Genomic DNA, 26,702 nt, shown 5'->3' with positions numbered 1-26,702 from the left:
AAACGTCCGATTAAGGGTTAAAGATTAGTTGAAGTTAAATAATGTTTATAAGTCACTCTGAACAGAAATATTTGACAATTGAAATTGATAATAACAGAGATTTGATCCTCTGAACATCGGGAAAGTGACGATTTCACAGTTTAAAAGAGTGTTAGATGGCCTCCAAGTTTCCACTTTGGGGCGTTTGTATCTTGCGGAATCGGAAATTGACGCACTTGTAACGATTTACAAAGATCCAAATGATCCCGACCGTATGTGTTGGCGTACATTTGCAGATGATATCGATCAAGGTATTCAAAAACAGGATATTTCAAATATACAGAGCATCCTATTTTAAATTCCCAGGGGAAATATTTCGAAAAAAATAAATGATATGAAAAAATGTTCTCAATAGAAGCTGTTTTACAGCACATTAAGCTGTTATTTATTCGACCTTCAGATGACCTTAAGGCTTAGAAAGATCAACATCGAATTTTTAAAGCGTAATCCATATTTTATATTCTTACTTACAAATATATCCCTGAATGCAAATTTAGTGTTTACCATCAAAGAACTGGAAAAATTGCCTAATTTGAGAGTTAAGTCGCCACCAACTGAAGTAGAAGAATTGCCTCGGAAAGGGGCGTTGAAATGGCAATGCGAAACAATGGATGCAAGAAATCTTTGTGAAGAAGCATTACAAAAAATTCGATTCCGCGTTAATGAAAGAAGAATTTTGATAAAACAGTTTTTCAAAGATTATGATAGGTATGGGCACTTCATTTTTGTTTGTTATCAGGGTGTTGTTCAAGACGTGTAGTTTTTAATCATGCAGCATGTTGTTGCGTAAGTTGAATACGTAAGTGATCACACACACTTTAAATTAGAATAAAATACATACTCGGGAAAGGTTGCGGAAAACACGGAACAATCAGAGCTAATATTACCATCTTGATTTAAGTTATTATTATTATTCATAATTACTGTTACGACAACGTCCAACGTCATGATTATTAATTGAAATTTAATATGAAGTATCTTTAACGATTCTTAGAAATAATAAAGGTCACGTGTCGCGGTCCCAGTTACGTCAAGTTTTGACCACCGCGGCAGTTTTACTCTCTCAAGAAGAAGAGTTTGCCTTGGAGAAAAGATACAACAATGACATAGGATTCAATTATATTTGGTTTTTGAAAGAGGTCGAATCGAAACCAATTGAACCACCGTTGTACAATTCTGTGTTAGAAGAGAAAAAGAAACTCAATTCTGAAAGACCGCCTCCTGCAGCTGACGCGGATGAAACAAATATTGTTCTAATTCTAGCGAAAATTAAAGCAAAAGTTGTACGAGAAAGAATAAAAGTAATTCTTCATATTCATACCTCTGGAGCAGTCCCGTTCAACTATGCCCGCTCCTAGTCGAACAAGACTGTTCTAGACAAATTTCATCGTAATTAAAAATAGAGATTACAACATTGAAAATATGTTTAATTCCAGCGTTTCAAATTATCAATACTTAACTTCGATTTTTTTATCATTTACTTATTTGACTTTCCAAAGTTGTTGCATGTGTGTTTTTATAGCAAGGATTAAATAAAAATATTAGTAATGTTTGTTAAGATCCATACAGATCCGTAATCTATTTAGGAAATGTTCAAAGCAATACTATGAGAGACAGTAATTTTGAATGCTAGTATATTTCTTGTCTTTGATCTAATGCGTGAACTTTTTGCATGTTTTTGTACAAAGGCTATCGAATTCATGCGTCAGTACGACCCTAACCACGAATTTGTTATAAATAAAACACAATTTATACAAGGACTTGATCAACTACGATGTAATTTAACTTGTACTGAGATGATGACACTGTCGAAAGTTTTTCAATCGCCTTTAAGGTATGTAACTTTTCATTTTAATTTGGAAGAATTTTACATAATTAATTTATCAGCCCAGAGTCAAAGTCAATCATGCAATCATACATATATAGGGTGTCCCAAAATGCTACACTTTCTTGAAATGGGTGATTCCTAAGGTCATTTGAAATAATCTCTGAAAATGCTCTCCACGGCTTTGTTTTCGAGCTATTAAAGAAAAACGCGGACCAATCAGAGCGTGGCTACAGCTCCGCTCAACACTACGCTCAGCTGTAGTTGTCTACGCGCTCTAATTGTCCATGTTTTCCTTTAATAACATTTCGCAAAGGTAAAAGTTACTTCAATCATCTCAGGATCTCAAGAATCACCTCTTTCAAGGAAGCACAACATTATGGGACACCCTGTAGAATCGAGGTAATTGAAATTGAAAGATGTTAAAGAGTTTGCAATTTTAAAGATCGAATTATGTGGATTACGTAAAATTCGGAGATGCCATTGAGGAAGCTGTTGCCACAGGAAGTTTAGAACGAGCACCTCTCTTGGTGCCTGTGCAGCATGTCCCCTCGGAAGCCTCTCCCAAAACATTCTTGAACTTCGAGGAGAGGCATATGGTCACGACTGCGATCAGCAAGTTGGCCATAATGCAGGAGCCGAACCTTGAAGAGCTGTTCAAGGTCGGTACAAATATTCAAAACATATAGTATACAGGGTGATTCAGCTAAGTGTGCAACCTTAATTATTTGCAAACTATTTTGTATAAAATGGTAATGGATGATAATAGTTTTTGTAAGAAAACGGCAACAATCACTTCTTTGTGTACTTGTTCCACCTTAAAGGAAGTTAACCAAATAACATACAATTGTTTTTTCGTTGTAGGATTTCGACAAAGAAAATATTGGAACAGTTTCGAAAGAGTGCTTAATTAAAGCTCTTTCCATCAGACGTATGTTACAGTTAATAAGTACTCGAGAATTGGACGTTGTGCACAAATGCTTTTCCGTTGAACGAGGTGGCCATTTAGAAATTAATTATCGAGAATTTTTACGAGCTCTGCATCTCATGCGAGAAAATAGGAAACACGTTCCCTTTTAAATGATTTCAACATTATAGGACTACGTAAATAAAATGTTGAATTCTTAAAAAAAATTTTCTGTACCCAAAATGAAAATTTCGTAATTATTTAATGTTTTTAATAAACTATGTATGTATATAAGATCTTAAGATGTTTGAACGTATTAGTGAAAGGACATTAAATTGAAAATTTCATTTTATTGCTCATGCAAATGGAAGTTAGCGTTTCGAAGTGATAACAAAATGTCAGAAATGTATTATATTCTATATTGCATATACATCTTGGGATACTTGCATTTTATGAGCCTTGTACCATTATGTAGAAAAATTTATAGGGTACGAACGAAATTCTAAATCTATCTTATACAACAGAAAATGTTTGTACTTAAAGTACTCTCTAGAAAAGAATGAATTAAATACTTATTATATATTGTACGTTAGCATTTACTACCTTTGACTATATTGTACAATAAAAAGATTCGTATTTCGTAATATTGTATAAAACTACTTCGAACATATAAAGTAATTTTTACAACACAGCTTTTTTCCTTTATTTTCACTTTATTATTGAAGTTTATCTATTTTGATAATTTAGACGTTAGATATGAACATAGCTTACAAATTTTCATTGAATCCACTACTATTTTGTCTAATTACTGAGTACACTCTAATGATAATGTATACATTTTTCAATATGTATGAACACGTATGAATGCTGAAATTGTTAATGTCTTTATTATATGTCAAAGGGACAAAGAGCGAGGCAGTTTTCCACGAAGTGCAAAACCTCGAATATTGGTTGCTATTTTAGGTGTGATGCACTTGGCTTGTACAAGGGAAACTTTCCAGTGAATTTAGGTATCGTTTTTCCCTTCGCTGTGCACCTGTCGTGCATACCTGGAGGAGACAAAGAAGCTTTAGCCTTAGCCTTAGCCTTTCAGCGAAACGCAGCCCCTTTTCATTTTCGGCTATGTACAGCAGAACCGAAGAACTGGCTGCCCATGGGTCCTTGGGCCCATGGGTATCCTATGAAAGAAAAATAGCGTTCGACCCAAGGTCCGCCGCGCGGTAATTCCCTGGTTCTGGAAATAAAGTCAAGCTTGCAGTGGTGCTGAAGAGTGGGAGACTAGAAAATTAATGGTGGGGTCGCGCAGCGACTGTGCACTGAGCAGGCTTTTTTACTTGACTTTTTCTACGAATTACGAAACTTGTTGGACCGGCTTTTTTAGTGACACAACATTTTGGCTTTACCTTGGTATCATGCAGATTTATTTAACGGTTAGCACTTCGTCTTTTGTGATTTAATAGATATAAGCGAGCCTGAGATCCGATCATCCTCAGTCACGTTTCCACTGTATTTTTGTAACGTCAGTGCTTCTTGTGGTCCGACATTTTCAAGACCTTATCATTTGCCTCAAAGAACAACGTATTTCATTCCGTTCTAATCGGGAAGGTTCGTACATGAGAATTGGTTTTAACAGAGCGTTAGATGACAATCGAAACATGGACCACCCTGGAGCAATTCACTGTAATTTTAGGAGCAATAATATAGAATTAATTCTTTCAGGCATTCGAGGAAGGAAACGATAAATTAAATTGTTAACCATGCAATACGTAAAACGAGTTAATTTTTTGTACGATTTACTGTACATTAATTCAAATATTTATTATTTGTTTTTAATGAAGGATAGGTCGTCCATGTTCTAAGCTAGATATTCTATTCTTATAATGCACAAAATTATTTGTTATTACTTCCATAAAATTGTTTAGCGGATAGCCTTTACGTTGCAGTACAGATCAGCGATTTTTAAGTGGTGAAAGGGAACTGTGCAACAATATCTTTTGAAATAATATAAATTTGAAATTATGTTGCAAATAATTCAATTGCCTTAAAATGAACATGATACGAGTCTGCTGCATAATCTCATAAAATTTGAAAATTACTAGCAGAGGTTTACAATATGCAAGCGTTATTGGGCATTCCGTTCTTCTCGGCTGGTTGACAGTCACTGGTTTTGTCGCGGTTGACTAAACATTCTTTTATCCGATTCCGAATTTATCTGAAGCTAACAACGCCTCGGTTGGTCGACCGGGCCTAACTGTTTCGAATACCCTCACAATTTTACCACAAAAAATTTAACGGTTTATTGCAGTTAACTTATAATGTATCTTTTTAACACTATTTAATGTAGCGACAGTTTAAGGAATAATCTCTGAAAATATTTTAATTTTTTAATTCAAATACTATTTTACCCAGCAGCTTTCACTCACAATCAGTGAATATGATGGCCCCTACTTCTCATTTTATCATTTTGCTGATAGGGAACGAAGGAGATATACAATACCTACGTTTTTAAAGAACTGGCAACACTGTCTGTAGGACGTCAAGGTTTTCTGATTTGAGGCTCCAATAGCAAACGTTCCGACAAAGTTTGTTCAAGCTGCTACTCGTACAAGCCATTTCCGGTGTGAGCCATGCGTACAAAGCTGCGCCCTCGCGGAGTCACGCCTCAAAAGAGCGAGAATCGTTTCGTAGGGTGATCTGCGAACAACACAATATTATACTTACGACTATGATAAAAGTTCTGTTCAATTATGTCCTTCTTATGACCTTCGCCCATACGATGTCATTATTCCCACTCCGTTATCGTTTCGGCTCTTCACGTGTTTCGCCGTCTGATTTGCAAATCCCGAAGAATGTTATTCTTACTCACTCTATGTATACATTAACACTTTTAACACCTCCTTGATATCATCTATGATCGACTTCTTTGCAAGCAATGTAACAATGGTGTCTGTAATTTTTTTTCATCTGCAATATCTTTGTAGAAACGAATCTGACCTTCAATTTTTTCAATGGAATGCCATGCATTCTTTTATATCATATGAAAGTGTGTGTCAAAACGAATTGATTCGTATACGACACAGTTTCCCTCAAGGTCATTCATCATGGAATAATAAATACAGATACACAGGGCACGTAAAATTTAGGATTACCGCCCGCACGTTTGTCAGGTTATTTTGAGAATATATTTCAGAATATTTTGTAAATTATAAACTAACTTGAGAAATTCTGCTTACGGTGTTCCTTTCATTTCTAAAAGCAATTCTCGTACCTGCGTCATAAACCATTTTGACCCTTCACGCCTTAACGGATACGGTACAATAAATTCATTGTACATATTGTAACGGTATCTCCAGACCTTCTAAGAAAATATCCTTCCCAGGTATTTACTTAGCCTACCCCTGATTTTCCTGGACTTTAACGACCATACCTGCGTTGCTAAACCAAAATCTTCTTAGGATGAAATGCCCCCATTCTTTTCTATTTCCGTTTCTTATGTGTCCTTCAACATTTCCGAACATTATCTTCTAAGGCGAGTGTACTGTAGGGATGATTTGGATGAGTAATAGGTCTATTCGTATCTCTTGACAGGATTTCTTTTGTATAAAATTTTATAGAAGTAATTTATGTATAGCATTTGTATAAATATTTGTGTAACATTTAGTATAAATAATTTGTATAAATCTTTTCTAAAGACGATATATAGGCATCATTTTGTTCTACAACCTTTTTCCATTTGTTTGGAAAGTTACATATGCTGGGTTGGCACAACTCTGTCAAGTAGAAACTGTTCTCGTGATTCAAAACTTACAGTTACATTTTTTTCTTCAGTTTTTGCTAGAGCTGTAAAGTTCTGCCGGAGGCTACTGTGCGTGGAACGACATCCGTCGAATATAAATTTCCCCTCCTCGAAATACCGTTTCCTGTCGGATATAATGTATTGAAGAAATAGGAGAAAAATTAATCGTATATGTTTCGAACACATCTGGAGAAGTTATTATGTATCACATTCAGAAGTTCATGGGATAATACATCAGATGAGTCAATTAATTGAGTGATTTTGACAGAGAGAGTTCATTATTATTAGTAATTACTATTTAATTATAATTATTCAAATGTTTCTTGTGTGAAAATGCTTTTACACTGAATTTTCGTGGTACCAATGCACAGTAATGTGTAGAAACCTCTATTTGAGGAATAGGAAAAGGATCGAAGTCGATACAACTACGGAGTAAAAGGTTTTGTTGTATTACTCCATTCTCCATACACATACACGTCCGTCGGAAGGTTAGAGGCGATTAAAAATAGCAAGGGGCGTGCGTGTATATGAATATGTGATAAATGTATTATAAGGTACCATAAAAAATTGCAATTTTTCCTTGATGATCGCAGAGGAATGGAAATTACGAGATAAAAAGTGGCATGGGTTGTCTTCCATTGTCTGACTTGAATCGAACCAATTGGCTTGAATTGGATTGATCATTCAAACGGACCGGTCTTCCTCTGGGCTTGATTGGTCTGATCAGTCTCAAGTCTCAAGCATAACGCGGATTGCGTCTCAATCTGCTTGTTTCAGTCGACGAGAATCAAGTTTTAAACGAATTGATCTTACCGATCACCAACCTGGAAAATCCTAGCCAGAGTGAGAAGATATTGGCCAAGTTTTCTCGTGTAAAGTATAATTCGGTACAAAATAGGGTACATGGGGTGAAAAATGAATGTATAGCATGTGGATTTGTGTATATTCTGTAACTCGTAGGACACTCGTCTCGTCTCGTTTCGTCACGTGTCGTGTGGTGTCGTGTCACTTCTCTTGTTCTGGAGTCTCTTTGTCCGGAACAGATTATTCCGGCACTTTCCCGCCAATACCACTACCCCATTACCTTTTCTTCATAATATAGATATAGATACGTCCTGATACGTTACTGTTTTGAGTGCGCAAGCGCGAGAAAACTGCCGATATTTCCTCACTGTAGAACAATATTCAGTGTACAATAACACTGTGTATAATAATCGGTAAATAAACAAATTTTTGTAGTCTGTTTTTTGTAGTTCTAATGTTGAGGAAACAAAAGAATGATTGAGGAATCGTGATCAACTTGTGAACATTTCCACAAAATTCCTAGGGGTGTAATCAGAAGCAGAGGGGATATCCTTTCTGTCAGAAGTAATCAGTTTGCCGGGATGATCAAATGTCATTTTCATTACTCTGAAATATGTATAACATGCATCGCTCAAGGCAATATAAAGTAGTGTGTGGAAATATGTAGTCAAGATAAAATGGAAATCAATTTTATCTATCATATAAATTTTTACAATGTTGGTAGTAATGTTGACATCCGCCATATTAATTCGAAGATATTAGTAATGCCATCTACGGTTAGAGACTCAAGCTTCTCATCAATTAATGCCACGGTGTTCTGACATGATGGCGCCACCATGTACTTAAACGCATATTTCTTTAAAATGGTAAAGGTAGATTACAGGTGACTTGTTATCTACTCTGCAATACTCTTTTTTCATTTAAATAAGCTTTAGGCCAGATCTGATGAACACTGCAATTAATTATATCGCGTGACAAACTGTTTATCTAATCACGTGTGTTATAATTAGATATGAAAATGGTATCTGTTATTTTTAGCAAAGTACATATAGCTGTGATATGGTAACACCACAGACGAGATATCTCGTCTGGCATAGCTAATCTAGTTGTATCGTTAATGTTTATTCAATAACAATGTCGATATTCTTTTGCAACCCCGTGTAGTTCGCTAGCTGACCGTTCTATTTCGGTAGAGTCCGCTATTGTACTAGACTAGAGCATTTTCTATAGGGTCGGTAATTCAGAATCGCAGACAGAAAAATGTATTCCATGCAATATTTGTAGTGACGCTGACGAACGGTAAATGTTGGGACTAGATCCACGAGAACCTTAGACCACATACATAAACATACTCTCTGCATGTTTGCATGCAAATATGGTGTAAGAAGAAGAAGGCTGTGGTCCCTTTTGTCGCAAGTTTTTCCATTACACATAAAGATCACAAAGGACTGAAAAGGTGTGACAGACTCCACGAAATATTAACGCCTTTGTATTCGCGAGCACGCGCATAAAAAACCGGGCCGGCAAGTAACAAATACAAACAAGCAGAAAGTTTTGTTTATACTCGTGCCTATTTTAAACTATAAGACGTTAGAATGCTAGAAACGAAACTAAAATGTCGTCTATCACTGTCGTCATTCTTTTTCGAAGTGTGCATAATATTAATTGAATTTTCATGCGCAAAAGTATTTTCAATTTATAGAAACTGTGTTGACTAATTTCTATATGTTATCACTACTACTCTTGGCAAAAAATATTCGATCAAAATTACAAGTGAATGTGACTGTTCAACGAATTATTTGAGCGTATATTAAACACGAAAAATAATAAATATATTAAACGCGACGAGTCTCTGCTGTACAGTATGAAGAAACAAATATATCCATCTTTGTATATGACGATCTTTTCATTGCATCTGCCTTTATGGTTAATGTAAATGTTTTTCATATTGAAAATATGAATAATTCCACCGACAGACATTTCATTTGTTTGATCAAACAATTTTCGTCAGAGAAATAAAATATAATTCATATAAAAATAATGATGTACTGTAGAATCTGAATATTGTTTATCTCGAAGAGCCCGACAACTTGACATTTAATTATCGGGAAAACTGTCTAATCATAAAAACGTTTTGAAACAGTTTGAACGATTCTGAAGCATTTGTTGCGCTAGACACACTTTCTTACGAAGTGGTTTTCACCCGATTGGTAATTTCTGTTTTTCTATCAACCTTTGTACAGAGGCAGCGTGTCGAGAAATATGGGACGTGCTTTTGATCGATCTTCTAGGAAATGAAAATACAGTGGCGGACAAGAGAATGTTCAACACTGGAATTTCTGTCTATTTTCACATAATGCTTTTGTTTTGTGAAATAGAAATTCATTTTATATTCTAATATGTTTAATATGTTGAAAATTACATAACAGTATTTTGAATTTGTCTAATGCTTTTACTTTACATACTTTTTTAAATTACACCTACTCATTTTTGTCATAAATGCATACAATCCGTTGTCTACTAATAATATTGACAACTATACAGAGTGGGCCGGAAATCGTAGTACAATTGGGTGGAGGATGATTCTACATGTAAAAATAAATCGATAAAAAAGGAAGAACATTTTGTCGTTTGGCTGCCCGGTTCGCGTGCTTTGGTATATACAGGAAGTAGAATTGGTTGATGATGGTCAGACGCGTCAGACGATTCCTATGCAATAGCACGTGTATTCGCTGCATTTTCAAACTCGATTTTCTCGAAAATGGAGCTTCGGACAAAAAATGTTAAGACAAATTTTTTTCTTAATCTTCTATCTAGAATCACTCCCTGCCCGACTGTACTACGATTTCCGGCCCACCCTGTGTAGTGCACATCTGTATCCTTAATTAAACAGATGACATAGGAATAATAGAATTAATTCGAATCGTTTATCTTTCAGCAAGATATCGACTCTAAGCACACTTCAAAGCAGTGTCACCAGATCAAGACTTGTGTCCCCACTCTATCTTCCCATTCTACGCCGCTATTCCTCACGCTTCTAACTTCTTCTCCTCAATCCGCGCTCCCCCCCCCTTGATCTAACGACACTGCTTCAAAGATAGCATTCAATTTGTTTGAGGAAATAAGAATTTCAAAACTCAAGTGCCAATCACAATTCCATTAAAAATCTCCTGACAATTTCATAGGAGCATACTCTCCCTTAAGTGTTCGTGCTAACAAAGAAATGACTATTTTGTGGACAGTTAACAGAGAACAAATTTTCCCAACGTGCTTTCATCTTTCTTACGCTGCAACTATCGGGACCTGTAGAAAAGGCTCCTTCCCTCAGATCTCAATGACCTTGAAATATGTTGTCAAGGTCATTGAGATCTGAAGGAAGGAGCCTTTTCTACAAGTTCACCGATAGTTGCAACGTAAGAAAGATGAAAGAACATTGGGAGAATTCGTTCTCTGTTAACCGTCTTCAGTGTTGCATTATCCAAAATGACTTTCTTCGTCACGACGACGCGACGACGTCTACATTCGATGTGTTAAAATTCGTGTCGCATGCACAGAGGACGTAGAGGTAATTAAGTGGAGAAGCAGGACCCTCGAGGTTGTGCAAAAGACGCGGAGGTCACGACTCGTGACCCATTTTGTCCATCGACAACTGCTTCCTACTTGAAGAACACCTTCTGCTTCCCTCGTTGAACATAGCAAACGTAGGCAAGGCTCGCGCCGACTAAAATATTACCTTAAAAAAAAAAAATCGTGTCGAGCACTAATCGGACATCCCTCGACAACTTGGCTATTGAGGATCACGCGTGTGTGTTCTTGAAGAACCATCCGAATGCGATCGTATCAATTATGATATACGTATGGACTATCTGATTTTGATTTAATGAAGGAAGCCGGCTCCGGTTATCTTCGTCGATTGAAGCGAAAGCTTTTGACCCGGTCAAATTAAAGTTCAGTGTTTTGTCTGTATTCGTATACGTGATATTTAATTATGTTTAATTATAATGATAATAATAATAATGATTAATTATTATCTTTATCCTCAATAATAATGTTTAATTGTACGCTAGTAATGTTTGTCATTTCGGTAACTAGTTTTGATTAAGAAATTGACAACAAACAATATTCAATATAAAAGTACATATAATTCTAATAAAATATTTATAAATAAAACATGTTTGAAAAAATTTTCGAATTTTAAATTGTAACATAAAATGAAAGTGGACTTTGCTGTCTGAAATGAAAGTGAATTTAATTTATAAAAGTTGCTTTAAATTATACCTACAAATTCCATACATGTTTTAGTTATTAAAGCGGATCTGCACAAAAATCTGTTTAGAATATACGATTTTGAATATAGTTTTTACTATTGTTTATAATAATTGCTCAGAATAAACATCCGAAATTTCGTTAGCAGGTGAACATGGGAAAGGGAGCTTGAGAAAGGTGTAGCTATAGTTATGCAATTACAACCGCATGGAGTCTAACAAGTGTGCGTACCACATTTCTTCCGAGATATCTATCTGCATAAAAACTTGTCTGTGTATATATAGTAAACTTGAATTGTACGAACACCGTAACCCTTAATTAGAAGTACAATTAACCAACAAAATTTTCCTTGCGCCATGACCTCGTCGCATTCTTTTGTGTACAATTGCACCATGTTGCTAGAAGAACATCTTAGTTGACATACTTAATTAACCGTTATTACTTGCTTACAAAGCAGACGATCATATTTCACTAATTACCCTTTAATTGTAGGTGAAGCAACGAAGTTGAACAATGTCCCTCAGCCGTATTGCTACTTTTTCGGTAATTGCATCCCCGCGCGTATTCAGGTCGGAGGTTAAATAATTAACTTTGTACATTTGTTTGTACATCTAGGGTGGTCCACTTAAAGGTAGCCACCTAAACGAGTCCTCCAAATGCCATGGTGTAAAAAATATTTTGTATGCTTAGTTCGATTCTGTTTTCAGAATTCAAAGACAAAATGAAATTGGCTCTGGCAATGTACAGCGCATGCTTGATGATCGTTCTGGTAGCAGCTGGTGTACCATTACCACAAATAGGCGAATCTGATACTCAACTGGCGGACAATTGTCAAATTCCACGGTGTCCGCAAGTAAAGAGTTCGGAAGATCAGGAAAGGGTACTCCTGTTGCCTTATCCTCTGGACTGTTTGCTGTACGTCGAATGCGCGGGATCTACAGCTAAGATACTTCCTTGTCCGGCCGATGAAGTGTTCGACAAGGTAATGTTCGAAAATACACTGCGGAGCATATCTACAGTGCCTCTCATATTTTTAAAAGTTTTAAATATTAAATTGTTTTCTTTGTTTGTGTATATAGGGTATCCAAAAAATGTACTTCCTTGACAAGAGTGTATCCTGAGGTCATTTGAAGTTACTTTTTCCTTTGCGAAAATGTTCTCCGAGTGAATGAATGAATGATCTTAGGAATTGCCCTTTGCAAGGAAAATTAATGATTAATTTGCAATTAAGTTATTAATTTGTTATGGTATATATTCTTTGGATATATGTTATTCACAACTTTCTGTTCGATGAAAATGTGCATCTACTTACAATAAGTTTTAGATATTTTGGTAACCTCGTACTGACCGTGGAAACAAATGGAAATTCGTCAATGACACCTTCTGCCATATTTTTCACATAAAAAGTCAGCAAAAGTAGGCGACGCTAATTGCTAAATGGATGAAACAAAGCGAACTGAATAATAACGTACGGCTTTTTCAGATACACTTTCGATCTGCATAGGAATCTTTACAAAAAGAAATCGTTTTGTAAAATAGAATTTTATTGAAGCTCAAATCCGCTGCAAACTTACGTTGTGAGTCACAGCACCCCTTTCGCAACCTATGAGACTGTACAGTGCACGGCACGAGGCACTCGGGAGTCACAATGAGGGCCATGAACTCGAACCACCCCTGATACCCGTGGAACCCAGTCATATCATATCCTGTTACGACGTTCCAGAGTGCACGTGCCTATTGTTGCCAGGTGCTTCACCTGACACGTGGCAATTTTCAATACACCAGTCCGCGCGACGTGAACTACTTGACTTTTTGACGTGACATTTAGCAGCGTGACCAATATCGTTGGATCTTGCCTCGTCGAATATTCAATTTTCCGTTACTAAACATAGCGGAATCTATTATTTCTCCAGTTAATAAGTTCAATAACTCGATTCTGTGCTCCTGTCGTTCATCTACAGGGTGATTCAGTTAAGTGTGCCACCTTTACTTGCGAACTATTTGGTATATGAAAAAATGGTTGAAACGAAAGTTGTATGGTTTCACGAGTAACATTCAATATGATGATTAGTTTTTTTTTCTATTTTTCTTCTTTATCGAGATATAAAGATCACCTTGAGTTTCTTTATTGTAAAGGGTAAATTTCAATCTTGTGGTTGAAGAGAGAATTGAACCCCGAATAAAAAACTAATAAGGATATAAGGGATAAAAAGTTAATAGTTACCGAGATATTTTCTATAAATGTCCAGTACAATATATTAAACTCCAATACAATTAATTTGATAACAGTATTAATTTTTCAAATGTGCATTTGTAAGTATCTGAAATATATTCTGATGTTTGTTTCAGAAAACTTCCACCTGTGTCGACCGTAATAAAGTGCGCTGTGTGCCCTGTTATCAAGAAGCTCCTGTGGAATAATTTGCCAATGAACTTTGAGTATCTACAATATTTATATAATAATTTACATAATAATATGTGTTCTTATTTCCATTGATGGAATACATTACATTTATTAACGCAATGGTATTTTTGTCGTAGACATTAAAATTGTATTTTTTAACAATGGCTATTACTAATTGAAACGGTAACTCATGAATCTTGAGATCTGGCATGATTTCTTTCATGAATTCCCGATTTATTGTTGGTACCATAAACAAAGGAACGATCCTTTTTCATCGTTGGGGACGTTATTCTCCTTCGTTTCAATCATAACTGTTTACTTTGTGCTCGGTCCCACGTGTCCTACCCAGTCGCCTTTGATAAAATCGAGTTTGTCGATGTCGAGGATCTATGGAGAATGGATATAAAAGCGAAGGTACAGTTTCTGGATTCGGAAGAGTGGGTCAAGTGGTATCGACTATGCAGGAGCGGAGAAGGTATAGGAAGGTTTGGTTTCCCGATTCACTTAGCGAATACGATTTTTGTCTATCTTCATTCTGCGACGACATTGTCTCTGAAAATTTCAATTCGCTATGTCGCATCTTCGTTGTCACAGAATGGCTGTCAATATATGTAGAGGCAGTGTCGCCTCAAAACTTGTGTCTCCACTCCATATATACATTCCCCTCCTACGACGCTATTCCCCCTCGTTTCCGCGGCCCGGTCACGTGACGCGTTTCGTGCTCCCTCCCCTGGCAAGATATCATTCGTTGTCGTGACTCAACTATTAGTTAATGATAAAATTGAATATTCTTCTCTATTCTTGAAATGTACACAAAGTTCTATTTTCGCCAAAAAATATTTTGCATCTACGGAAGTATAGTATATACAATAAATTCTATGACAGTTCATGTTAGAATCTTATGATTTTTATATAGTTGCACATTTTATTTCTGAGAAGATTATATCGTACAATAAAAATGTATTATACTAATAAACACAAGAATTAGGTAAATTAATGAATTGCACATAACAAGATTGTATTCGTCGTCACTTTTTCACAATAAACGCATAAATCTTTGCGTAAGACAGCAATATCTCTCTCTCACTGCTACAACTAAAAATATTTTCATCATTAGCAATACTTCACTTGTAATTAATAAAACAAAAGTCTGAAAATAATGCATAACCTATCGTTTATTGACTGTCGGCAACACGAAGAAAATACGTGCACGCTATTCTAATTTCTATTAAATTGTCTTAAAAACGTGCATAATGAATATTAAATTAACTTTTCCATAAAATACGAGATCGTGGGCGTCATAAAGAAGTGACGTTGGTAGCGGACGTGTGAAGTAAGATAAGACGGATTAAATGTATTTGTGCGCAGAGATGCGGGGAGGGAGCATAAATTGAAAGGAACGAGTTACATATCCTCTCTTCGCCAGTACCGGACACATGAAAGACAGAGAGGAAATGCGTCACGTGACCGGGCCGCGGCGGATGCGTGGGAGTATAGCGTTCTAGAAGGGGAAGGTAGAGTGGGGACACAAGTCTTAATCTGGCGAGTCTGTTCGTGCGGAGCTTCTATTACCCAGGGCAGATACAGTAGGGAAACTTTTCATTGTTCAGACACTATTAGCTTTCTTTATGCTAATCTTGTCAACGCTTTGTCTCACAAGAGAAAAAGCCAGTACACTGTGACAAACACGATCCATGTACATTCCACGTGAAATTATAGCAAATATATAAAGTGTGGGAGACAATTTCCATTTTATAATTATGCTGGGATGGCTTTAAGCAAATAGAGTTTCTATCATTAGCGCGAAATTGGGTCCTATATGTTTATTTTCTATTCATTATTATTCATATCTGTTCATTAGTCGTTCTTTCAGTGTTGTATCTGATCACTAGACAGCGGATCTTTATGCAAAATTAAAATTCTCTACCTGATTTGCAACAAACTGGAGTGTAATATGTAGAAATTTATTTTCTTCTTAAAAATAATATGTTTAAATTTTTAATATTTAGATTTACACCCACTTACTTTTGTCATGAATGCATAAAATCTGCAGTCATACATAATTGACCAGAATTTGAAGTTTTGCATTGTACATTTCAAATACACAAAGATCTGTCACTCGATTTTAAATAGAAATACAATTTCCAGTGAGAACAATCAGTGAAATATATTAGAAAATAAAAGAGACTATGGTAAAAAGAAAATTGCATTTCTTCATTGTAAATGCATGTTTGCTTTCAATATTTTTAATATTATTAATTCACAATTATTTATTTCGGTATATTTATAATATATTGTAAAGAAGTGACTGAAAAGGACAGATACATTCTTGTTACGCTGACAAAGTAATGTAAAATGATAACAAGACTGCGGATCTTTATGCACTTATGGCTTCTGAAAATTTTCAAAAAAGGGTGGAATATAAAATTCAATAGAACTTATTATAATTTTTATTTTGTTGAGATCTGCAAAGGCTACTCTACCACTGGAAATAAGATTATATTTTATTCCACTTTCTTAAAATTCGCCTATAAAAATTGCATAAACATCCGCAGTCTAATCATAACAAATGTATTTCTTTGGGTATATGCATATTATAAAAAGAATGGCTAAAAATTTGGATCGATACGTTCTTGTTACTTAGAAAAAGTAATTAAAACAAATGTAATGTGAATCTAGTGTTGATAAAACAAATCGAATCTCACGTTTGCGTAGAGGTAGAAGTAACGAACGTTCATCATTTCCATTGGTACCATTCATTAAGCAAATGGCACTTTGCCTCTGATTTGCTTGAAACGATGGACTGTGCGTCAAATACGTACCTGTTCTTACTAATGCAAATAAGAGTACGGATTGTTTCAGTAATTCCGGGGGTGGAATAACAGATCGATTGGTCGCGATTAAATGGCCGCTATTAAATACTCATTTCTAATACAGCAATCATCCTCCAAACTCTCTTTTGACCAACATGGTACCGGACTACACACCTTTGCTCACCTGGATTCCCGTTCACAGCTAGTGAAAGGGGGTAGCTCTCGCGCCGGTGGTAGCGTACGAAGCGCAGGCCCGTAACCTTTCAGTCCACGCCTCCCTTCAACCCTATCGGGGGTTCAAAAGAACCCGGAGCGCCGCGAGGAGAAGTGGAGGTGGGCGTTTAGAAGGAGACAGCCAATCGAAACGAAAACTGTGCGAACGAGATGGAGGTAAAGTCAGAGGGTAGGACATACCCCCGAGAGTGGCTATGACGTCACGAGGCTCGAATCAATATCAGAATCACCCCTCCGCCAGTCCTTGTCTAAGAGATATCGTTGGTTCAGTACGGGGTGGCCTTCAGGACCGTTAAGAACGCCAGAGCACGCCGTTCTTGACGAGGGCGACGACGACGAGGAGTACGAGAATCATCAGGGGTGTCTCGTTGCTCGTCACCCTCGATTACGTTTTAGTTATTTTTTCTATCGTCTCGTTTCGCGTCTCGTCCCGGCTTGTTTCGTTCCCGAAGGTACCGACGACTTTTTCCCAATTCAACGGTTCCGGTTCACCGTAAAAGTGAAATTAAGTGGTCGCGATCAAGCATTCGATCGGAGTTCGTCACCGGAGACCCGAGTTTCTTTCAAGAATAGTGGGATACAAGATGGATCTTCCACCGTTCCGATGCAACAGCGAGTGGTAGCACGGAGATTCAGGATTCAGCACATCACGGACCTGTAAGTATTTATACTTCGTATGATTTTATCCGTTGATTTCTTCTTTTCTCGAAATGTACCGCGCTGTTCCGTAACTGACATTTTTCGGAAAATTTGTTTAGTCGGTTAATAATCCGATTTGCCGTCTGGCTAAGATATCGCGTATCCTTTCATTTCTGAATTGGAGTTACTCTCTTTCTGCGTTATTACAAAAGATTATTATTTTTGCATACTTGTTATTCGTTTAGTTCAATATTAAAGTTCTGTTACGTGTTAATTTTTACTTATTTTTTAAATAAAAACGTCTCATTTCGTAATACTTTAGCAAGCGTAAAGTATTTGATTAATGATAAGTTCTAATTCAACTTAAGGCAAATGTTTGAAAGGAAACATGCACGAATGAAGAAATGCAATTTTCTTTTTACCGTAAGGTCTTCTCTATTTTCTAATACATTCCGTGTATTCTCTAATAAATCGTGTGACAAATCTTTGTATATTTGAAATGTACAATGCCAAACTTCAAATTTTCGTTAATTCTGCATGACTGTGGATTTTATGCATTCGTGACAAAAATGATATAAGAGGGAAGAGAATGAACTTCTATTTCCCGCCAGTTTGTTGCAATTAAGGTAAGAAATTTCTATATTGCATAAAGATCCGCGGTCGAATGATTAGAAAATGTATGAAATGTAGTATAATTTCTGTCTAAAAATGAAATATTCCCGGAATCCGTAATTTTTAGATTCGATCGATTACATTCCTGAACTGAAGGAATGTAGTGTTTAGTGAGCAACTTCAGACTGAATGTGAATGTGGTCTAGTTTCTAGATCTTAGACCTAAACTGAGATCTAACTAGACTTGAACTAACTTAAGATACATAACTTGTACATACTTGAACGAGTCTCACTCGATCGGTTTACAAAACTAGTTATGAACGAATGAACTAGACATGAACGAAGCACGAAGCGAACATGAACGAACCATGAACAAGCCGGTCACGAACCAAGCTTAACCCCTTGCGCTCCAACGTGTTCCCTCTCTTTTATTTCAGAATTTGTTACAACATTATACAGTATTATACATTATACAGTTAAATACTACAATTGTTTTTACTATTGGTGCAAAATCAATGTTGAGTCTGTCTTATAAAACGAGGAAGAGTTAATGTACTTGCGGCCATTTTAAATGTTAACTTAACCCTTCATGGACCCCATCTGTACACCATACTGGCTCTAATGACTGTCCCAAAATTGATTATACGAGACCAGAGTGTTACATTCACTTTCTTTCATCATCGCTTAATATGTGGAATTTGCAAACAATGAAAAATATAAAAAGGTCCACTTAATCAAAATATATCTTAAACATCACCGGGACATTAACGGCCTGCAACTAACTTCATGCAACACATTCTATTGTCGATTTACATACAGTATAGTCTGTTTCGTATTGATGTCTATGATATTGTTCGAACTACAATTTTTCAAACAAATTTTGTTAACATTACATTTTCGGTAATTATTCTTAATTTAGTAAGTTTGAAATCGTAAAAAGTACGATTACTTGGCATGGAATGGCTCATAAAGGAATACGTTTTCTGAAACCAATTCTACTTACAATTTGTGGATGTCATTCTGGCAGTAGTAGAGGATGACATATATACATATGTACATGTTCGTTAACGTCTCTAGTTAATTAGTTTACTGTGTAAAGTAATTAACGACTTTGTTACGATCAAGCTTCTTACGTGAACGAAATATTCCTGGACCAACTAAGGGTTACTGTTTATAAACTCGTACATAGTTTACATACATAGTTTACATACATTAGTGTATGTACATACATAGTTTTTTGAAATTATATCAAAGAGCAAATAATAATGTACAGATAATTAATATGTGATTTTCATTAATGAACATTGCTCACATTCGTGGAAAAAATATTACTCATGGGGTAAGAACCGTATTTAATGTTTCCATTATTTTCCTTATTTTTGTTTATGGACGATTATTTAGTTGAATAGTCATAGCTGGTAACGTACGGGTTGTATGTAATTTTGTTTATCGATTCTGTCTATGTAAACAAGGTATAGGTATATCATGGGAAACCATGGAAAGATAATTAGGTGGGGGGGGCGGAGGGGAGGTGTGTAAGTACAGATTTATCTATGTACCCACACAAATCTTGAAAAAAAATAAATTTCGTAACATTTTTCTTTTATTTTCTTCATTTTTCATACTGTTCAATATGTAAATTAACAAACAAATGACTTGGACTATAATTTGATTCTTTTCCTTAATTTTAAACACTTTTCTACACTCAAAATATTAGCATACAATTTTCTCTCCCTCCGATTTTTAATAATTGAAACTATTCGTGAAAGATTGCTCGAGTTGTATTATGATAAAAGAATTTTCAATGTAAAAGATTTCTTTATAATTTGCATTTCAGTTGAAAAAATCTTGTATGGCTTGATTAACTCATTTCATATGATCTCACTGTTTTTACACGTGCATCTATACTTATTCTAGACTTCTCTTCTATACCGCTCTTTTAGAGTAGATCGATTTCTTCAATTATTCCGTCTATAAAAGCTGTAAGGTCACTGCAAACGCCATAGTTACATGATATTTCACGCTGATACTGATAATACATATTTATTATACCGATGTCGATTCATCACAGAAATATTCTGTACACGTTGAAACAATGACTGTTATCATGATAAATGATTCCCTCTTCAAATCATTAAGGGAAGAAATAACATTCAATTTAGTTTCTATTTTTTGCAATCGATGCAGATAATTTTTATTTTGCATAAAGATCCACAGTCTAATAATGACCATCAAAAGACTGATATGCATAAAATATTTTCTTTGAATTTTGATGTAAACAGTATTTAAATTTTATATGTACTTAATGTATTAGGTCGAGTCATAAATAACTTTCGATACGAACAATAGATTCTAATAATAGATAATTTGAAAGCCCATAAATTATGAAAGTGGTCTAAGTCATATACAAAGTCATATACAACAAATATGGTAAAAATGACATTGAATTAATTTAGTTTAAAATAATGCGCTGTGAAATAATTGATAAACTAATTTTTCCTTAATTCTGACTTACAATTAGGCCACTTTCATAATTATGGGAACAAATATCGTTTGCAATGAAGAAAGCAAAAATGAAAGAAAGTTGCTCGTCGTACAATTTTATGAAATGTATACTACAGAAAAACGATTGTTTTTTTTATTGTGCGTTTATGTATGTTAACAGAATTTATACAAACTTTCTTGCTCTATTGCTAAATGTATCGACGTTCAAGACAATTTATATGTATAGTGTTAGATTAGGAATGCTACGTAGTTGAACTGATGAAAGTCGCTAGTTGGTCCAGAACGAATAGTCTTCGCCTTTTCACTCATCTCACTCTGTCCCCGACCATACATACCTCCTTTCTAGTTGCCATAAAAATGATATATACACTTTCTACATGAATATTGAGGTTTAAGGCCACACGAAGGTCGGTAGTGTTATAGACTTCCAATTCATGGTCGTGTCAGCTATGTTCAATTAAAAGTGCGAAGCGAATGATAACTTGACATGTGCAAACTCGAACATATGTTTGATTTGAGCAAATGTCGAATGTCTATGTTGGATTCTGGTTAGTCAATCGAACAGATAAAAGAAAAAATATATATCCGGAAATGTTATCGCTAGACTCCGGATGTTTATGTTTGCAATTGCAAGACGTAGGAGCTAAATATAAATTTATATTCTTCATTAATAATTTTAATGTGATGAAAATAATATGATATATTCACACTCTTAAAGTCTTTTAACATTTTCACTGTTTTAAATGCATAAAATCCGGTGTCTACTTATCACAATTTTGCGCAAGAATTTAATCTGTATTCGCTGGAGCCATGAATCGCAAGGGACTTAGTACTTGGAGATTTTAATGCTGGATAGCGTTGAAATCTCTCACTCTAAGCTAATCTCAAAGTTCAGTGCAGTAACGACAAAGTCACAACGAGTTTTGAACATTCGATACTGGTTATCAGGGATGGTTTTAATTCTTCAGAAGTATTAATTACCATAATAGTAATATATAGTAATATATAATACTAATAGTAAAGATTAATAATGAAGCGTAGAAAGTGATGCGATGTGAACGAACTATAACAACGAGACTTACCTGTAACAACACTAGCAATGATTATGAATATTGTACGCACAATGCTGACACTATACACGAATCGTTACTAAATACTTAAAGTAGTATAGTTTTCAAGGTAAACAATTTCTCACGGAAACTTCACGAATGTATAAACTCAACTGTGCTTTGAATGGTGATTGACATATGTATAGGTTGTATGTATAGTGTATAGAACTGCGTATGTAGTATTATTTTACATTCAGTCCCACGTGTCCAAAGATTAATGAATCTAAAAAGTTAAGGAGAATTCTTATAATAAATTTATTCTAAGTTAATTTTTATAGAAAATTAATTTAAGATTTAACTGGTTGGAATTTCAAGTTTAAATCAATTTTTGAAAATTATGGTCTCTGTTGCATTTTGTTTTAAACATGTGTCTGAATTTATTTCTTCAGGGACGACCGTAATCTTTTGATTACTGATTTTTTGATATTTTTCACAGCTATCCTGAAATTCTAGAAAGAAAACAATGATGCATGAAAGTGTATTGCCTCTAATAATCATCCGACCATGTGAAATCAATTTTGAAATATTTATCAGAGTCAGTACAGTGCACAGGCGTCGTCTCTGAAGGGTTAATTGTATTTAAATAATTATCAACTTATTTGGGACAGCATAAATAATATTTTAGTCGTCTGAAATGATCATATGTATATACATAATAAATATAACTAAATAAATAAAGTTTAGGATTTTCTTCAAATTCGTATCTCGAAGGATTTTTCCAAATCTTAAAAATTGATGGTTTTATAGTCGTCTAAAATAACGTTGTTTCTGACGTTGTACGACCTTGGCAGTAATCGTCAGTCTGGACCCATGTTTCCACGGTTCATTAAAAATCATAGAACATTCGGTTTAAAATACTGAAGGTTACCATCGTTTCTTGAAAAACAATAATGTAAATATAAAAAATTGACGTAGGTTATCGTGTTGACTGTAAGAATATACCCTAAGTTCTGGCTCTTCCATTTTGTTCAAATACTTACGGTTTACGAGAAAAACGTTGATCTCGAATTTAGCGGAATCGCCCCGTATACAGTTTTATAGAAATAGATATTCGAATAATAGCCAATTTTGGTTGGATATGTTTCAGATGAGCGATCGTACTGATCAATAGCGATTGGTACGTAAGTGGCGCGATCGAAGGAGAAAATCAAGGAGGAAGGAAAGGGTAGAAGAGCAGACTCAGTGAGTTGTGTAAAAATCGATGGCCATCAGCGCCCATGGGCGGCCTCGCGTTTAGAACAAGGAATAGCCCCTCCCAGAAGACCTCGCTCCGGTGGGGCGACTGCTGCCCCCCAAACCCCAACCTTCCGTCGTCGTCGGCTGTCTGGAAGGACCAACATCAGGACATGCTGCCGGTACCGGTGTGAGGCTGTCCCCCGCTACTGCGTGATTGTACCCCACGGGGTCTTCAGAGGTAATGCAAATTAACAAATCAATTAACCAACCTCATCTTCATCGGACTGATGGCACCAGTTAACTACTGGACAAAATACTAAAACACTTTATACAATACAGGGTGTCTCAGCTGAAGGAGAGGCCACCTAAATATCTCCTTTATTTTTAATGGCACAAAAACAATATTTATGGCATAATTTAAACGATATCGAAGGAGGAATATCATAGAAGAACAATTTCTTTTGTCCGGTTATTTTTTCATAGTTTTTTTCAAGGTCATCGTTATTTTTGTTTATCTACGGTCTTATTGGTAGTCGTTGAAGTGTGCTCATGGTGCTGGAATGGGATAGTGGAAGGGGCAAAGGAGGAGAGGAAGAAACAACCTGTTTTGGTTGTTTCTGGCGACACTGCTCTCCCTACTCCTGGGTCTTCTCCACTAACCATATAATAGGAGGCCGTATCCTCGCAGAGGATAGTGGAGAAAATAGTTGATGGTGGGGGAACCGGTACACTGGTAGTGGGAGTGGTGAAGCGACAGCGGGGAAGAAGTTGCCCGGGCCTGTTCTAGATATCCCACTTCTTCGAGGGATTTAGGTCGCGACATTTTTTCAAAGTTATCCGGAACAATCCAATATCTCTGCCGGAGCAGGCGGGAGAATTTATAAAAAATGCATTACTCTAATCCTTGATATGCTTCACGGCCAAGGAATCCTTATTAGATCCACACACACGGAGACAGTAAAGAACGTCTCTAATGAATGGAAAACTCCCGTTCCCATTTTTTCGATGTTAGTCTCGAGCAGTAACATTAACAAACAATCCAGTATTATTCAGGAATTATATTTTCATTGTATGCTAACGATAGAAATCTGAGGGTACGCTAACGCCACTTAAAAATAAAAATCGCTTCTCATACTTTACATTTTCAGTTCAGGCCGCGCGCAACTTTCGTGTTTCACGTTGTTTGCGTGATTTGGTCTTTGCTTCGAGAACGCGGACGTGTTCGTGGATGCTTGTGAGTGGAAGGGGTTCCACACCCATGTCAACGGTTAAAGCACGAACTGTGCTGCATCTTAATGGGGGGGACACAAACGCGGCGTGAAAAGTTCGTACAAACGTGTCTCAATTTGACCTTGTTTCAAAGTTACAACCACTTTTGTGTTCCACTAGTCCGTGGCAGATTATCTATACCGAGATTGACGTACAGTCCTACAGTATAAAATCAAATGCGCGAATTTAATCGACAGAATGTGTGAAACGTCAAAAAATATTCACAAGATATAAAGCCAGTGCACGAATGAATAGAACTCCATACAATGTCTAAATAGAAAATGTTTCATCAGCATTTTAATTAATAAATATTGTTCTCTCTGGTCGCAATGAGGTTGTCGCGCCATCAACACTATGCTCATCAACTTCACTAACTTTGTTGACCGGCTCTCAATTTCACAATTGTGGAAATTATAAAAACGCTTTCATAGACACAATTGACTTCTTTATTTAACCCTCGGACAACGGACGATTTTTATAGCTACATAATTGGCAATGCTTAGGACCGTTCACAGCTCTAATTAATAATTTTAAAAAATTTACTTTTGATGTGATGTCTCGTGTAGACGCGTTAGACCGATTTCTTCAATAAAACTAGCTATTCAGTTAGTTTAATTGCCACAAATTGAGTACTTAAATGACAATTTTTGGATGTTGCTAGTCAAAAATGACTCCGGCACAGCACTCGAAGGGTTAAGCACATTTATACAAGACCTGTCTCCCCACTCTACCTTTCCCTTCCACGACGCTACTCCCCACGCTTCCGCCGCGGCCCGGTCACGTGACGCGTCCGGTACTGGCAGAGAGGGAGGGTAACTTTTCCCCTCAATTCCTGCTCCCTCTCCTCGTCTGACGACACTGAGCTGAAGACTCCCGAAAACAGATAAAAGATTTATTCCGATAAAGAACGGATATAAAATTGATCGAGACAGGGAACAAATAAACAATTTATTAGGATAGAGAGATAGATATACATCCTGTTTGATCAGTTTATTAATAATAAAATAATCTAAGATGATCACGTGTCATAGATGTAAAAATTGTCTATAATTTGTTTACATTGTTCAGCATTCTCGGTGCATCGAATAGAGGGACCTTGAACGCTCGGTTGTTCGATTTACAAGCGTTACACTACTTTTTCTGCGCTGGTATGTGTCCCTTACGCAAGGGCTGGTGCTCTATGGGGCGAGGCGGCACTAATGGGATTAGAGGGTAAACTCAACCGGGCGATTTAAATGCTTCTGGGTAGGAACATAGAATTTACAGTTAATTGCACGCGTTAAGCTCAGGCGTGCGACCGCATTGTTAATAAAGTAGAAGAGAGCGCGATGTAATTTACAGATAGTGATAGATATTAATCGCAAGCCCAAGAAGAGGATTTTGTATGCGGAAACTATACAATATTTTTCCTATCTTCTCTTCCTCTAATGTGTATTTATTAACAGACTACAACTTATCGTACCATTTCTTTGGCGAAGGAATTGCATCTCAGTTTCACTAGAAATTGAAAAAAATACATCCTTACCAAGCTCTCGTGGTCTGGAACAGAATTGGTTGCTGATAGCAACTTTGTACATAATGTTAGGAGGTGCGGAGTTTTGGTTTTATTCGAAAATTAAATGTTGTTTTACTTATTTTTTAACACGGGTACAATGACACTGGGCATTTAGACTCTTTTCTTCATGTTTTTAGTAACAGCACTCTTGTGAGTTCTTGTATGAATCTGAACAAACAATGCTCATCGCTGTAAGTATTACTTCGCGGTATACTAAATGTGTCCAACGCGTCGTCTCGCAGTGTGTTATGCGAAAGCAGTGAAAGTTGTTAGGGGTTTCATTTGTGGCAAATATAATGATGCAGCAGGTTTTTATGCTGAAAGAAATGGAAACTCTTCAGAACGTGCACAGACTCCCAAGGCCATTATGTTGAACGGTTGTGTGTATCAACAGTATGCATACAAGTAAATGGATGCTCGACGTAAATCACTTTCCACCATAGTTGCCCTTCAAGGCCATGAATGAGCTTCGGTCGTAGGTCATTGTACGTCGTATAAGCATTTCTGTAAGGCTTTATACATACACACATACAACACGCCACATTCTTACACTATGTTTTATGGAGTGTGTTTATACTTTTCTATGTTCTGTACATGTACAATTAATTTTCTTCACTCACTTTCTACATAATATAACAATATGTCTTATTTTCTTATATATTTGCCTGTCCTTTGGGTTTACAGAAGATGTGATTGAACCTTAAAAAGTCAGGAACTCTACTATTAGATGTTAAAATAATACCTTTTAA

At 36.1% G+C, this 26,702-nt stretch overlaps 2 protein-coding genes and 1 long non-coding RNA gene across 3 annotated transcripts in view; 2 read left to right on the top strand and 1 right to left on the bottom strand.

The window, feature by feature from the left end:
* The window catches only part of LOC143213948 (uncharacterized), a 26,759-nt gene extending 9,059 nt beyond the window's left edge, over positions 1 to 17,700 (top strand). Inside the window, exons 7-16 of the mRNA XM_076434343.1 lie at positions 98 to 290; positions 537 to 747; positions 1,034 to 1,340; positions 1,728 to 1,873; positions 2,310 to 2,526; positions 2,729 to 8,827; positions 11,786 to 11,860; positions 12,130 to 12,268; positions 12,345 to 12,619; positions 13,987 to 17,700. Coding sequence (XP_076290458.1) covers positions 98 to 290; positions 537 to 747; positions 1,034 to 1,340; positions 1,728 to 1,873; positions 2,310 to 2,526; positions 2,729 to 2,944 — 1,290 coding nt within the window. The 3' untranslated portion in view covers positions 2,945 to 8,827; positions 11,786 to 11,860; positions 12,130 to 12,268; positions 12,345 to 12,619; positions 13,987 to 17,700. The remainder of the gene's footprint in view (positions 1 to 97; positions 291 to 536; positions 748 to 1,033; positions 1,341 to 1,727; positions 1,874 to 2,309; positions 2,527 to 2,728; positions 8,828 to 11,785; positions 11,861 to 12,129; positions 12,269 to 12,344; positions 12,620 to 13,986) is intronic.
* On the bottom strand, positions 1,724 to 7,882 carry LOC143213947 (uncharacterized). The gene is made up of 5 exons (XR_013010069.1): positions 7,381 to 7,882; positions 6,580 to 6,691; positions 5,273 to 5,465; positions 4,175 to 4,449; positions 1,724 to 4,005 (listed from the first exon to the last, which is right to left on the bottom strand). It is a non-coding gene; the product is annotated as an uncharacterized LOC143213947 (long non-coding RNA).
* Positions 17,359 to 26,702, top strand: part of Cht (choline transporter) — a 26,279-nt gene continuing 16,935 nt past the window's right edge. The window contains exons 1-2 of the mRNA XM_076434323.1: positions 17,359 to 17,745; positions 23,041 to 23,367. The gene's annotated coding sequence lies outside the window, so the exon portion shown is untranslated. The remainder of the gene's footprint in view (positions 17,746 to 23,040; positions 23,368 to 26,702) is intronic.

This window comes from Lasioglossum baleicum, chromosome 12 (assembly GCF_051020765.1).
Source record: "Lasioglossum baleicum chromosome 12, iyLasBale1, whole genome shotgun sequence".
In the NCBI taxonomy this organism is placed as follows: Eukaryota; Metazoa; Arthropoda; class Insecta; order Hymenoptera; family Halictidae; genus Lasioglossum; species Lasioglossum baleicum.
The sequence above is the reverse complement of the archived record's forward strand: the minus strand, read 5'-3'. Positions and strand labels throughout refer to the sequence as shown.